The sequence below is a fragment of the Rousettus aegyptiacus genome, unplaced genomic scaffold (assembly GCF_014176215.1).
Source record: "Rousettus aegyptiacus isolate mRouAeg1 unplaced genomic scaffold, mRouAeg1.p scaffold_m13_p_9, whole genome shotgun sequence".
NCBI classification, from domain to species: Eukaryota; Metazoa; Chordata; class Mammalia; order Chiroptera; family Pteropodidae; genus Rousettus; species Rousettus aegyptiacus.
In genome coordinates this window covers 99885988-99901236 of record NW_023416312.1, presented here as the reverse complement: position 1 = coordinate 99901236, position 15249 = coordinate 99885988, and the positions used below count along the sequence as shown (strand labels likewise).

Here is a 15249-nt window from a genome sequence, read left to right as displayed (position 1 = left end):
CATGACATTTATTTAAGACAAACAGTTGCCGAAGCCATTGAAGAAAAGGGATAACAACGCAAAGGGGAACTTCTAACAGCCACCAGAGCCCACAAGCCTTGGCCCTGCTCACCTCCTGGGGACCCTCAGCAGCACCCCACACCAGAGTCCCACTTCCCGAGGGCACCACAATTGGCATTTTCAGGATGGTGGATGCTGGTGATGTCAACTCACTGAAGGCACCACTCCCGCACTGGCCCACATGCTGGTGCCTGACCTTTCCCTATGACCCACACGGAACGGTCACAGTGAGGCAGGATAGTTAGCCTAAGGGAATTGCCCCTACCCTCCAGGATGCGGGTTCTCGTATTTTTCCTTAATCAGCCCTTTCCCTGCATCTCTGGAATTTCTTCCTTGTCCCTCACTCAGCCCTCTCCTTGTTTTAAATCCCAGCAGGCTCCAAGGACATAGAACAAAATAGGTGGCCTTGAGCTGACCTCTCCCCTCTAGGATAAGGCTCCAGAGTCTGTCCTTTGTCCTTTGTTCAACTTGGGCTAATCATATAATTGTAATATCACCATTGCAAGTGCCACGTCTCCCGGCACCCCACCCCCATTCCCAAAAACTCAAAAGAGCCCATGATTCAGACAGCTTGGGAAAATGCTTTGTCAGCACGTTTCTTTAAGTGCGTGCTTTTGCTTCCATGAAACTTGTGCTTTGCTGCTTGGTGTTTATTGTTTACTTGCACTGTTTTTCATGGCATTTTTTTTTTAAAAAGCTTGTCCTCGGAACCCCAGGTCAGGGGGTCCCTCTTTGAAGTCCCACACCATGGAGCTCACGAACATCAACGGGATTCTGGAAAATACAGGAGGGGAAGCTCCACTGAGCCGAGGAAACTGAGTCACAAGGAACAACAGGGTGGCACATCAGAGCACAGTCCCCGTGGAGACTCCGGCAGTCTCTCTCAGTCCTGGTCCGGTTCTTCCTTCCCGAGGCCACGAGTGAATGCCGGCCACGGCCTCGTCCATCCTTCCCGCATCTCCTGGGACTGGGCTCGGGGTCTCCGGGATGGGGGTGCTGCTCAGAGAAGAACACACATCTCCACAAGAACAAACAGGGCTTGGCCCGAGTACACCGAGAAGCAGAGATCGAGCTCACAGGGACGAGAGCGAGCAGAGCGCTGGCTGGCGGTGGAGCTCCCAGCACGGGGCAGAGGGGCTGCCCCGCTAGGGAGGCCGGGACAGCCAGCCAGGGGCACGCACACCCGGGGACTCTGCACAGGAACCTCGGCTAGTGTGCGTGAGTGCGTGAGGGGGTGCGATCACTTGACACGTGGTTCACTATGGGGGCTACAGAGCAATGGGCTGGGGGCTTCCCAGTACAGGGAGCGGCCTGCCCCAGGGACGCCTCTCTCCCCTCCCACTTGTGTCACCTGCGGTCATCGTGGTCACTCAGAAGGGCTGATGGTGGTGGTCATGGACCCTTTGGGTAGTTGGGGGCCTGGGGGTTTGGTTTGAGCTGGGCGGGCTCTACCCTGGGCCCTGCTCCCCAGGCCACCCTGGCCTGGCCTCCCCCCCCCCCACCTCCGGGGCTCTGCTGCCCCAGGGGGGAGGAGGCCGCTGGGCCTTCTGAGCCTATTTGTCCGAGGAGGACTCGGGGGGACTCATCTCCACATCCCCGTCCTCGTTTCCTGACTCCTCCGGGATGGGCTTGAGTCCCTCCTGGGGGAGAAACTCCTCAGCCTCCTCAGCCTCGGGGTATCCTGCCTGGGCCAGGCCCTCTGCCCCACCAGGACCTCCTGGGCCCACCCCAGAAGCACTGCACATGTAGGCAAGAGTGGGGCCCCCAGGGGCCTCTGAGGATCCTGCCTGACCTAGGCCCGCAGGGGTGGGAGCATTTTCATCTCCCTGAGTGGCAGGGGAGGCCTTGGTCATTTCCTCAGGGACAGAGGCTGACCCGGTGGCAACAAGGTTTTGAGGAGCAGCCTCAGCAGGGTCAACAGTGCCAAGATCTGCATCATTGGCCTGTGCATTGGCCAAGGAGGCCTGGGCACTATCTTCATGGCCTGGCAAGACCTGGGCACCATCTCCATGGCCTGGGGCAGCCTGGGCACCCTCTCCATGGGCTGGGGAAGCCTGGGCAGCAGCCAGGTCTCCGACATCCACACGGACCCCTTCTTCGAACACTTAGAGCTGCTGGCCCATAGCTGGGGTGGCCTCCCACGCCTCCGTCTCCCGAATGAGACGCAGCATCCCCATGAAGCCAGGGGGTCTCCTCTCCAGCCGCATCCTCCTCAGCTTGTTCTGGAGCGTCTCGTTGGGGCGGGCCCACATCAGCACCTGCCGGGCACGCACCTGGTCTGCGACGGCAGGGTGGACGGCCCCCTTCTCCATGGCGTGCTGCAGGACGCCTTCCAGGTGCATCACGTAAGCATAGAGAGTCTCCTGGGGCCGCTGAGCACAAGTCACGAACTTCAGTCGTGCGGTCATGCGGGTGTCCTTGTTCCCAAACACCTGCGCCAGCCCGGCCAGGCAGTCCTGTGCGGTGATGTCGGGATTTTCATCCAGGAGGTCGCACACGAGATCCAGCGCGGGGCCGCCCAAGCTCTCCACCAGCCTCCTCCTCCTCTCCCTTTCCGAAATGTGGCGCCACAGGTAGAGCATGTCGTTGGCATGGTCCAGCCAGCTACAAAGGACTCCTCCTCGCGGCCCGGCTCTTCCGCCCCAGAAAAGGCTCTCAGTTCCTGGTAGGCCATGTTTTCCAGCACTGGCTGCAGGGCCTGGTTCCATTGCTGGATCCAGGCTCCTGCCTCTCCTGGAGCTCCTGCCAGATCCACTGCTTCTTCCTCACCTGGAGCTCCTGCCTCACCTGAGGCTCCTGCCATACTCAGAGATCCTGGCATACCTGCAACTCCTGTGTCCCCTGCTGCTCCCTCCTCATCTGACATTCCTGCTTCATCTTCAGCTTCTACACCTGCAGCTCTATCCTCACCTGCAGCTTTTTCTTCACCTGTATCTCTAGCTTCCTGTCCAGCTCCTGCCTCACTTTCAGCTCCAGCCTCGCCTGCCCTGCCAGCCACGGCTCACTTCTGGGGGTGGGCAGGGAAATCGGGTCCATCCTGTCTGGGGCAGGAAGACCACAGTCCAGGGTCCCCCCTTGCCTGGCATTTGGCGCGGGACCAGACTTCGGTTTAAATACTCAGAGACCTCGACCAAGGCGACCCTGGACCTGAGCTCCTTTCGGAAGACCTGGCCCAGCACTCGGTACCTGCCCAGGGGCCGCAGGGCCGCGTGCACGGCCTCCCGGAGTTCCTGGTCCTGGCAGTCGTCCGGGATGCCCAGGATGAGCAGGGAGCGCTGCGCGTTCGCGCCCAGCCAGCCGCACCAGTCCCGCAGCATCGCCAGTGCCATCGCCCGCGCCCGGGGGACCGACGCGATCCGACAGGGGCGCGCAGGCTGTCGCGGTCTCTGCCCGGGCGGCCTGCGGTGCAAAGGGGCGAGAGGGACGTTGGTGCCGCCGCCCCGCACCGCCCCGCACCGCCCCGCCCCGCTCCGCCCGGCCACTCCGCGCCCCGGACCCCCACCGCGGCGGCCCCCGCCCCGCAGCCCTCACCTCCGCAGCGAGGAGACCCGCTTCGGCCTTGGCGGATGCCCCGATCCCCGCGGCCCCGCGCAGCCCCTCCCACCGCCAGCCGCAGCCCCGCAGCCCGCAGCGCGCCCCGCGCTCCCTGCCGGCGGCCGCAGCGCGCGCGCAGCCCGGAGACCCCCGCGCGCCCCCACGGCCGAGCCCGGCGCCCCCGCCCCCCCCGCACCTGCCCCTCCGCGCCAGGCCCCGAGACCCCCTTCCGCCCCGCCGCCTTCCCGCGCGGGCTGCGATGCGGCTCCTACCGGGGCGCCGGCGGCGGCAGTTCTGGGGTCCCCGCCCCGGCGAAGCCCCTGGCCGCCCGCTCGGTGTCCCCGCCGCCCGCGGGTCGCGGAGCCCACCGCGGAGGCCACCGCCGGGCCCTGGGGCCGGGGACGCGGCAGGACGCGGCCCGGGGCGGCGCAGTCCGGGGGCTCCCAGGTAGCTCCCTCCGGGCTGAGGCCACGTGGGCTTCCGCGGGCTCCCAGAAGCCCCAGGTTGCCGAGGGAGAAAGATCTCCGCGTCTGGGTGAAGGGCAGACGACGGGGTCGGGAGGGCCCGCGAGGGGGTGTCGGTGTCGCCCTGGCGTGGGGCCTGCTCGCTACGGGCTCGATGTGGCAAAGCCTGACGCCCGCCGAAGCAACAGGCACCCCCGTGGGCCCTCCGGCCCCCGAACGGCCCGAGTGGAGGTGTGGGGCGCTGAGGACGGAAAGAGAGCAGAGGACACTCACGGTCTGGGGTTGGGGCCGGGAAGATGGGAGTCAGTGGGCAGCCGGGTGCTCTGTCCCTCGTGCCTCTCTGTCTTCCCGGGCCAATGTCGTCATGCCGGGCACCTCCACGACAGACACAGGATGACTGGTCTCAACCCAGGAGCCTCGTCACAGCTCCTTAAGCTGCAAACTGGACCCTCCCCACTAAGGAAGTCCATGCATTGGAAAAAGTGGGGGCCTTGGAATCAGGCAAAGCTGGATTCACTTACCAGCTAGGTGGCTTTGCACAAATCAGTGAACACCTCTGTCCGTCACCCATCAGTAGGCAATTAGAACACTCTTATTGCAAGTAGTCATGGAGCTTTACCCTCCACTGGGAGCACAGTGAACCTTTAGTAATGATCACAGAGCTCAGGAATAGAAGGACCTGGTGAGGCCAGCAATGGAATGGGTATTGGAAGCTGGTCATTGCAGCCAGATCATTTGTCCCAAGTCTGGGCGCTGAGGAAAAGGGCCCAGACATTGGAACTGTTTTCCTGAGGAACACAAGGATTGACTGAGATGACAAAGTGTGACTCTGTGCTTCTGCAGGCTTTAGTCAAGACAGGCCTCTGAGAGACTCAGCTAACCTCTACCAAGTCCTCTTCATTATCATCAAGTTATGGTGCACCTCTTTGTAAACTTTATATTTTTAAAAAATATTTTATTTTTTTTCTCCTACAGCACCTGGTCTTCCTAGGTGGTCTCCCATCCAAGTACTAAACAGGCCCGACCCTGCTTTGCTTTCGAGGTCTGATGAGATCAGGCACATTAGGGTTGCATGGCCTTGTAAACTGTAATTAACTGATGGTTTTGTCGTCTACCTGTGAACTGGCCTGCATCCTGTCACCTTGCAGAAATTGTCAACCCTTACCAAATTTTCACTTCCAGTTTCCTTCAATATCTGGCAACACCTCTCCAAAATAATGTTTCCAATTTTTCCTCTTCTTTTCTCACTTAGCATCACTGACCTAAAACGTGACTGCCCAGATCTTTATGTGGACTCTAGGTTGCCTGGAAGCTGACCTCCCCATCCTCAGAATCTGAAGCATTGCAAGGTAGATCTGAAGACAAAAGTCTTCAGAGGACTGTTTCTTAGACCCTGTTTTACCCCATTCAGGAGATCTATGATTATCTGAATTGTTCAATGATGATGCATAGTATTCATCTTGAACAAAAGTGGGGACTGAAAATCTTGAATTTTACTTGAGTCTTGTGATTCTGCAAAACAACGAAGATTAAGAAATACGACCCCCCCCCCACCCCGCCTTTGTGTTCTGGGAAAGGACTTACTGCAAAGAATCTCTCTTCCCCATGAGACCCAGATAAGACTCGGAGATGCCCTCTTGTTTATCCAGGACAAGGACAGAGAGACTCTCCAAATTCCCATTCTTTGCCTCATAAATTATTTGCTAAATTGTTTTGTCCCCACTGATCAATCGGAACAAAATACTTGTCAGACAAAGGTTAGTTCAGCTTCTCTCCTTGGTTCGGCTTCTCTCCTTCCCCCAGGCTCATGAACTTTGGTCAGCTGTCAGCCCAAGTTAAACATACAAACCTTCCTTAATATGGGCTGGCCTCGGGGTAAACCATTTCTTGCTCTATTATCATGCTACCCTTTCATCTCGCTTCTCCCCAACCCAGATCATTCCATCATTCCAGCCTTGTTTACTTCTTCTTATAAAATCCTTTTTTTTTTTTTTATTTTGAGATCCCGACTATGTCCCAGGCTCATGAGTGGAGACAAATAGCTGTAAACCAAGAATAAGAAAACCCAAGAAAACCCAACCAAACAGTCATCGCTGAATAGTCAGGAAGCTGGAGAACGGACTCTGAAAAGCTGCTGCAGGAAACCATCTGGTTTCTATGATCTTAGGTGTCAGCAGAAAGGGCGGAAAGTGGCATGAATGCGTTAACTAAAGCTGTCCATATCCTGGGGCGGGGGGCGGGGAGGGGCATTGTTCCTGTACTGCCTGTCCTGCCTCAGACTTACAAAATTGCCCATCCATAAAAGCAGTGAGAAAACCGCCCCCCCACACACAAAAAAAATGGTCAAAATTAACTTTTTCAGAACACTGTAAGTTAAGCAAAGTCTTGCTTTTACCAACCGCGGTTACATTTATTTTTTTTTTAAATGGCTGAATCTCAATAGCAAGAGTGAGCTTCGTGGTGTTTTGCTTTGCCTTAATTCCATCCCCCACACTCCACCTCAGCAGATACCTTGAAAGAAAACCCACATTGCTGCTGCCAAGGTAAAAGGATAGAATGAGAGCTCTAAAATCTCAACCCAAAGGGCAGTCATTATTCGACCTTTCTGGTGGTTTCCTGGAACACCAGGCTCAGAAGCCTTGTCTTTTTTGACCTGCCTTAGAGGTCACCAGTGCCAACTGGTGTATCTGTTGGAAAAAATTTCTTGCAAGTTTTTTAACATAGCTGACTGAGGCAATGGATAACAACTAAGGCAAACAATAGATCAAACAAAAAGCTTAAAAGAAAAAGCTGAGGAATGAGATGTTGAGAGATTTCCACCTTCCACCCCACCCACCCTGGACATCAACCAATTCAGACACCAAATAAGTGTCCTGTAATTCAAATCATTTCTGACACTACCTACTAAAGTTAGCGCCGGACTCTACAAGTTTAAGGGCCCAGTCCCACAAGACCGCCTGCATATTAGGACCTTAGGTTACCTACATTTCTGTGGCCTTCCAGGAAAACACCAGAAAGTTCAAATAATGATGGTTATTGTTTTTTAAATAAATGTAACCAGGATCTAAGAAATAGTTTTCTGATCATTTTTGTTGGTGTTGCTCTTGCAAAGTCATTTGACCCATCTGCTGAGAGGTGGTGATAAAGGTTACTGGTTTTAGGGTTCCACAGATCAGGCCCCTTAAAAGAGGGATGCCTAGAGCAGGAGAAAGAAATATCAACGTAAAAGTTTGTATTCAAATCTAAGAGGACAGTGGACGAAAATCTTTCAATTATGCGGCACCGTTTGTGGAGTTTTTTTAATGCTTTGTGACATTGTCCACAGCCTTGTTTACCTCTCTCAAGAGATATGTGTGATCTTAGCATTTTGCCAGATTTCCTTAGTGACAAAGACAGTTGCTTGGCTGGAGAGAAGTCCAGGCAATGTAGGGTCCATTCTGGCGAGAAGTCCTTAGATTTATATCAAGTCTTCAGATTTACCTTGCAATGCTTCAGATTCGAGAGTTGGGGGAGGCCAGCAGCAGTTACTTAGAATTTACAAAGAGATGCAAAATAGCTCGATGACAATGAGCAGGAAGAGAATCTGACAAAGTATTGTAGTGGCCTATAGCTTTCTATTGAAACATCAAATTTCTCTGTGCGGTCACCCTTCTTTCAATCAAAGGTTATCCTTGGTCACAAATTAACTCTGATCTCATTATATTTGGCCTGAATATTTACATAGGTGCAGCAAGAATGGTAATTTACCATCTAGACCTTTAAAAACCTGTGCATTGAGATATAAATTCACATGCCATACAATTCATCAATTTAAAGTGTACAAGTGGGTCTTGGTATATTATATTATTAATTTTTTTAATTATGGTAAAATATATATAACATAAAATTGGCCATTTGGACAATGTTGTTTTGACATTTTTAAATGTATGATCCAGTTACATTCACAGCGTTGTGTCAGATAGGCATTTTAAAGTTTGCTTAACTGGAAAATTTTATAAGGATTCTCAAATTGGACAGTTAAAAGCCTCTCGAGCCTAGGAAGCTAAGCCACAATCGCCACCAGATTTTGTAATGGCTGAAAAATGACTGCGAGAAATTTATTATTTGCAGGAAAATTACTGCTTGGCTGTGTCCATGAGAACATGGCTATGTCCATGGGAACACAGGCTGTTACCCATAGGAACATAACATTCTAAACGAGCTTTCTGCTTCTGTACCCCCACTTACGCACCTGACCTGTGAGTTGACAGGTAGTGAACAGAAGAAAGATAGCCCTTTGTGTTTAGACAGAATGAAAAATGGGATTTGGGGTTTAAAAACCCTGTACCTCTACATTTTGGGGCTGCTTAATTTGGAGTCTGCGTACCCCTGGCAGACCCAGCTGGCTGAATAAAGAGTGTTTCCTATAACTCACTCGCGGAGTTCCGGTGGTCCGTGTGTCTTTTGAGGGCTGGCGGCTACAACATTTGGAGGCCCCAGCGAGATCTCAGGGAGGGGCCCTGGGATCTAAGACCGGACCGGCCTCCGAAGCGGTTGCTGTCCCTGTTACGGATTCAAAGGGGTGGCCAGCCTGAGACGTTCCAGGGCCCTTGAATGCCGTGACGGAGTTAATGCAGTCGTCAAGGACAAAACTTTCAGGACACACTCTTTGTTCCTGGTCTCGACAGGAATCTGGAATCTCCGAGGCCTCGGCATCTGGATAAAAGGTACCTTCCTGGTTCTGTTGACCAGTCATTGGTGGTCCGTGGAGAGACTGGACGCAGTCATATCTCCCGGACCATGGCCAGGCCACGGGACACCGCCTCCTGTGCCCTGTTGTTGGCTTTTGTTTATTGTCTCTGGTCCTGCCTAGGTTGTAGGTGGCGGACTTCTCTGGGTCCACCTGCACCTCAGTGATCTTGTCTGAGTGTGTTTTGTGTTTTCTGCGCAAGCGATGGGGGGAAGCCTGAGTTCACAGAAGACACCCTTGGGGTGTCTCCTGCGACGTTTCAAAGAAGGGTTTGTAGAGGGAGCTGACTATGACATAAAGTTTTCTCCAGGCAGACTAAGGACGTTGTGTGAAGTTGAGTGGCTGTCTTTTGATGTAAACTGGCCTCCGAAGGGCTCTTTCGACAAGGGTTTGGTGAGGAATGTTTGGAAGGTTGTCACGGGAGACCTGGGACATCCCGATCAGTTTCCCTACATTGACCAATGGTTAAACCTTGTTCAGAACCCCCCTCCTTGGCTCCGCCAGTGTGCCCTTTTTCTGGGGGAGCAGGCTTTAGTTGTGGGCACCCCAAAACATACAGCAACTGAATTACCTAGACGGCCCGGTCCCTCAGTCCTCCAATCTCCACCAGAGGACAGGGACCTTCCCCCTCCCTATAATCCAGGACAATAAAGGCCAAACAGCATCGCCTCACCTCCTCGGATGGCCAGCAGGTAAGGTAACCACTATGGGCTTCCTGCTCCTGCTCCAGGCAGGGCATCAGCCGATACCACCACCCCGGCCATCCTCCCCTTGGGAGAAGCACCACCCCAGGGACAGCACACTGACAGGCCCTTTATGGTTTACGTGCCTTTCTCGACTAGTGACCTGTACAATTGGGAGGCACAGAATCCGCCTTTCTCTGAGAAACCCCAGGCATTAATGGGACTCTTAGGAAGTGTCTTTCAGACTCACCGCCCCACCTGGGATGATTGTCGACAGCTTTTAATTACCCCCATTGGCCTCTCAGAAGAATGTGGATGCATTTGAACTAAAACACAAAAGATACCTGCGGGAGGGAGGAGAATTGAGGAAGCGGAGGAAGAGATTGAAGAGGAATTTCCCTCCACCCGCCCAGACCGGGGACACAATTCTCAGGCAGGGAGAACGGCATTAGATCTGTACAACCAACCTTTCTAAGGTAACTGAAGTTATACAGGGAGGGACCTCAGGAATCCCCTGGAGCGTTTCTTGAACAAGGCGTACCGGGTATACACCCCCATTGATCCTGAGGCCCCTGAGAACCAGCAGGAAATTAATATAGCCTTTGCTACTTAGGCAGCCCCTAATATCTGAAAAATTAGAAGGTTTTGCAAGGATGAACCTGTCCCAATTTGTTGAGATAGCCCAGAAGGTGTTCAACAACAGGGAGGCACCAGATGACCCCAAACGTAGGGCTAAAATCCAAAGGTACTGTCATCAACACAGCCAATCTGTTGCCAGACTCAGACCCCAAGACCCCCGTTCATGACGGCACAGATTTCACTGATGCTGTGTGTTCCTCGCGGCCAGACCTCAAAGACTCCCCTCTGCCTGAGGCTGATGAAGTTCTGTTCACGGAGGGGAGCGGCTTCATGCAGGAAGGAAGGATAGGTATGCTGGGGCAGGAGTCGTAACTCTAACTGGCACTATCTGGTCACAGGCTCTTCCCCTGGGCCTTCTGCTAAAAAGGCAGAACTCATCCCCCTCACTGAGGCACTAGGATGGGGAAAGGATGAGGCAGTCACAATATACACTGACAGCCAAAACGCCTTTGCCACTGAGCATGTACATGGAGCCACCTACAAGGAAAGAGGGCTTCCGACTTCAGCTGGGAAGGACAGCAAGAACAAGGAAGAGATCTTAGCCTTACTTGAAGCCATATGGGTGCCTAAGGCTCTGGCTAGTGTTCTTTGTAAAGGGCATCAAAAAGGGAATAGTCCTGAGGCTAAGAGAAACCAACGGAACAGATGCAGAGGCAAGAACAGCGGCCACAGGCCAGTGGGGCCCCCACCACATCTACTGACTGTTGTCCCTTACCCAGAACTGCCTCTGTTTCAAGATAAGGGAGCCACTAGAAACCAACAGGGTTGGTGAATGACCCCAGATGGAAAAATCGGGCTCTCACGGGCCCTGGGAAGGACTCTCCTTCACCAACTACACCAGACCACACACCTAGGGCAGACTAAGATGGTCCAGAAGGGAGAAAGAACCGTAGAGGAGATTGCCTCACGATGCCTGGCTTGTGCCCACGTTAATCCAAAGAAGGGGAAGATAGAAGAACCTAGGCATAGAGAAACAGGAACTTATCCGGGGGACCACTGGGAGGTCGATTTCACTGAGGTAACCCCGACTGTGGGGGGCTGCAAATATTTCCTTGTTTTTATAGACACCTTTTCAGGATGGGTAGAGGCCTTCCCTACCAGGAACAAGACTGCTTTAGTAGTTACTAAGAAACTACTACAAGAAATCCTCCCTCGATTTGGCCTCCCCGGAACTTTAGGGTCAGATAATGGGGCAGCCTTCGTAGCAAAGGTATCACAGCAATTGGCTAGCTACCTAAATTTGCGATGGAAACTCCACTGCGCCTACTGGCCCCAAAGTTCGGGCCAAGTAGAGCGAATGAATCAGACCCTAAAGGAGATATTACTCAAGTTAAAATTGGAAACGGGTGGGACCTGGGTAGAATTTCTACCTTTGCTTTTCTCCGAGCCAGGTGTACTCTGTATTTTAATAGATTCACCCCATTTGAAATTTTCTTTGGAAGACTCCCACCTTTAGTACCTAGAATAAAAGATGAAAAAAAGGCAGAACTGCGTAACCTTGCCTTACTTAAGTCTCTACAGGCCCTTCAAAGTGTGCAGAAGGAGATTTGGTCCCGGGTTCGTGCTGTCCACTCAGCCCCAGGGGATGGACTTCCCCATCAGTTTCAGCCTGAGGCCTCTGTCTGGAGAAGTTCACTTCCAAAGGACTAGAACCCAAATGGAAAGGACCCTTCACTGTCTACCTGACAATGCCCACTGCAGTTAAAGTAGACGGCATCCCGTCGTGGATTCATCACTCCCGCGTGAGGGCAGCACGAGAGTGGGCAGCACGAGAGTGGACAGCTCAGGAAGACGGGCCCTTGAGCCTGAGACGCAAGCGTACATAAGTATAACCCTCTGTTTCTTCCTTTCTTCCTCTTTAGCCCAGGCATTAGACCAGCCACAACCAGAACCAGAACAAGATTGCTGGCTGTGCCTAAACCCAAAACCCCCTTACTATGTTGGGGTAGGAACTCCCCTAAACTTAACTGACCATCAGCAGGCTAGAATTTCAAATCAATTCACTAGCAGAAGTAGTCCTTCAGAATAAAAAAGATTTAAATTTATTATTCTTAGAACAAGATGGATTATGTATGGCTCTAGGTAACCCCTGTTGCTTCTATGCCAATAACTCTAGAGTAATTAGAGAAAGCTCACGACTAGTACAGAGAAATTTAGATGCCAGAGAAAGACAGAGACAGGAATCAAATAACTAGTTTCATAAGATGTTCAATTGGTCACCATGGATAACAACCCTTTTATCTGCTGTAGCTGAACCTGTAATCATCCTCCTCCTCTTGTTAACTTTTGGCCCATGTTTCCTTAATTTCTTGTTTGTATATATAAGGAAAAGAGTTAATTCTATTAGACTTTTAGTACTACAGAATAGAGGCTATAAGCAAATTCTGTATGAAAAATCAAAGATTTGATTGTCTGCTAAGGCCAGTGGGGAATGTAATGGCTGAAAAATGACTGCTAGAAATTTATTATTTGCAGGAAAATTACTGCTTGGCTGTGTCCATGAGAACATGGCTATGTCCATGGGAACATAGGCTGTCACCCATAGGAATATGACATTCTAAACGAGCTTTCTGCTTCTGTACCCCCGCTTACGCACCTGACCTGTGAGTTGACAGGTAGTGAACAGAAGAAAGATAGCCCTTTGTGTTTAGACAGAATGAAGAATGGGATTTGGGGCTTAAAAACCCTGTACCTCTACATTTCGGGGCTGCTTAATTTGGGGTCTGCGTACCCCTGGCAGACCCAGCTGGCTGAATAAAGAGTGTTTCCTATAACTCACTCACTGAGTTCTGGTGGTCCATGTGTCTTTCGGGGGCTGGCGGCCACAACATCTTCACCTGCAATACCTACAGATTTGGGTGAGACCACTCTTCTTGAGGTTCCAAAAATATCCTAAATTTCCTGGGCCTTCCAGGAAGTGACATTTCTTATCCATTTGTAAAGCTGGAAACCATGGAGTCAGTTATCAGGCTAGTTTTCCCAAGAGAGCTTTGTAAGTTAGTATGGGCTTCATCGAGCCAACCTTAACTCCTTATGAAATGTGTCTGGTCACGTATGGTTCTATGCACATCGTTATCAAACATTCCAGTAAAAACCTTGGTTACGTCAAGTAAAAACAAATCTGGACTTAGGGAGAGGCTTTCATTTGAAAGGAGGAATGCTCTGATCTCAGAAGTCTGCAAGCATCTCAAAATCAAACAGAAAAAGGCTTTTCTTTTATAGGGTAATGAAGAGCAAGAAAAGATGAGCAGAATCTTTTAAGAAAAGATGAGCAGAATCTTTTAAGGAAAGATTCTGGGAAAGCAAGAAGAAATGACCACTTGGGAGTTGACAGGAAAAGTTTCAGCTGATTTTCAAAATTTTTGCTGCTAGTAGTTTCATTTATACATAGCGATTATAACTTTTAACCAGCAGTAACTTTTACTTTACAGAGAAAACTAGGAGGTAGATCATTTTGAACTGTCTGTCATACACAGTATTTTGTGATAGACTAGCAAAGATTAAAATACATTTGATAATATTTATAGGTATATACTTCCTTACAATTTCTCAGTGTGCCAAAAAAGAACGCGTTTATTAACAGATTGAAATATATTTAGCCTCTCTGTACTATGTAAAAAGAAGAAAAATGTATGTAAGTTTAAACTTATGCCTAGTAATTAATGTTTCAACATTTTATCTTACTGAGAAATGATCTAGATATTTAAAGGATATCTATTACTTATTTCAGTTTACTGTAAGTCTAAGGTTGTAAGTTACCAAAAAAATTGGAAACTATTTTTAACCAAATATATCATAACACACAATTATTGTTGAGGTTGTCAGAAAAATGACTCAATTTGAATAAATTCAGGTTTATTGTTTTTGTAATTTAAAATATCTAGTAAATTTAATATTAATTTATTTGACCGATAAACCTTATCAGTTTAGGAAGAACATCCCTAGGGAAAACAAAAATGAATGCTTGCATATGCTTAATGCCGATAACTGAGAGACAGAGCTGGTTTTATTAAGCCAATGATATTAAGCATTTATTTACCATAACATTCACTTAATCCCGGAACTTGAATTGTGAAAACATTCCTAGGAGTTTTAAGAATATTTAATTTATATAAGCACTTAATTATCTCAAAGCCAATTAAATGAGGGCTCCTTTAACGGATTTTAGATGTGAATTTGGTAATACAATCTGGAGATAGGAAACTATATACGCACATAAACACAAAAATGAATGTAAATAGAGGTCTGGTGGCTTTAATTCTACAATGTTTAGTGTGAGTCAGGTATGCACACAGAGATGCAAACTTACTGTTTCATATTTTTAAAACGTTGGCTCCGTTCTTTGCCTTACCTTTACATTTTTACCAGGATTATGTCTATGGTAATTGGAACAAGTTATGGTTAGTCGTTCAATGAGGGCTAAAGCATGCCGCCGATATTTGTAGAGGAGACTTTTTTGAGACTTTTTATCTCTGATGTGTAAATCTTATGGAGGCCATGGACTAAATTTGGGCTGAGGGACAGAGAGACATGAAGCGGTCATCGGGGTGCCAAAAAAGAACATGTTTATTAACAGATCGAAATATATTTAGCCTCTCTGTACTATGTAAAAAAAGAAAAATGTGTGTAAATTTAAACTTATGCCTAGTAATTAATGTTTCAACATGTTATCTTACTGAGAAATGATGTAGATATTTAAAGAATATCTATTACTTATTTCGGTTTACCGTAAGTCTAAGGTTGTAAGTTACCAAAAAAAAAATTGGAAACTATTTACCCAGATAGCTCCAAAGCTATCTGAGTAAACAAAATATCCAGAGTGCTTTCAATTAGATTTTTCAGCCTCAGGTGGTTGCTTTGGGCTTCCTGAGTTCCCGGAGAGCCCCCAAAGGGGGAAGGGACCTAAATATCTAGTGACTATAGGCAGTCGAGGGGCTGAGGTTGGAGGGAAAGGTCTGGCAGGGGTGGATAGGATGAGGGATGTAGGGGTGTAGAGGAGAACAGAGAAAAGGGTTTAGGGGACCCGAAGGGAAGGTCTAAGGTGGTAAAAAGGAGACAGGAGGACCAGGGATGATGGGAAGAGAGAAATTTTAGATGAGCCAATTCGGGGAGACCCCAAGTTTTCCAAAGAGGTCACTGA

At 49.9% G+C, this 15249-nt stretch overlaps 1 protein-coding gene across 1 annotated transcript; it reads right to left on the bottom strand.

Moving 5' to 3' along the window:
- Positions 1-34: 34 nt before the first annotated feature.
- Positions 35-3412, bottom strand: LOC118607804 (paraneoplastic antigen Ma6E-like). The gene is given in 3 exon segments (XM_036226869.1): positions 35-2668; positions 2671-3101; positions 3103-3412. Coding segments are annotated over 3 exon segments (1773 nt in total). The 5' UTR covers positions 3390-3412; the 3' UTR covers positions 35-1613.
- Between the last annotated feature and the right edge of the window lie 11837 nt (positions 3413-15249).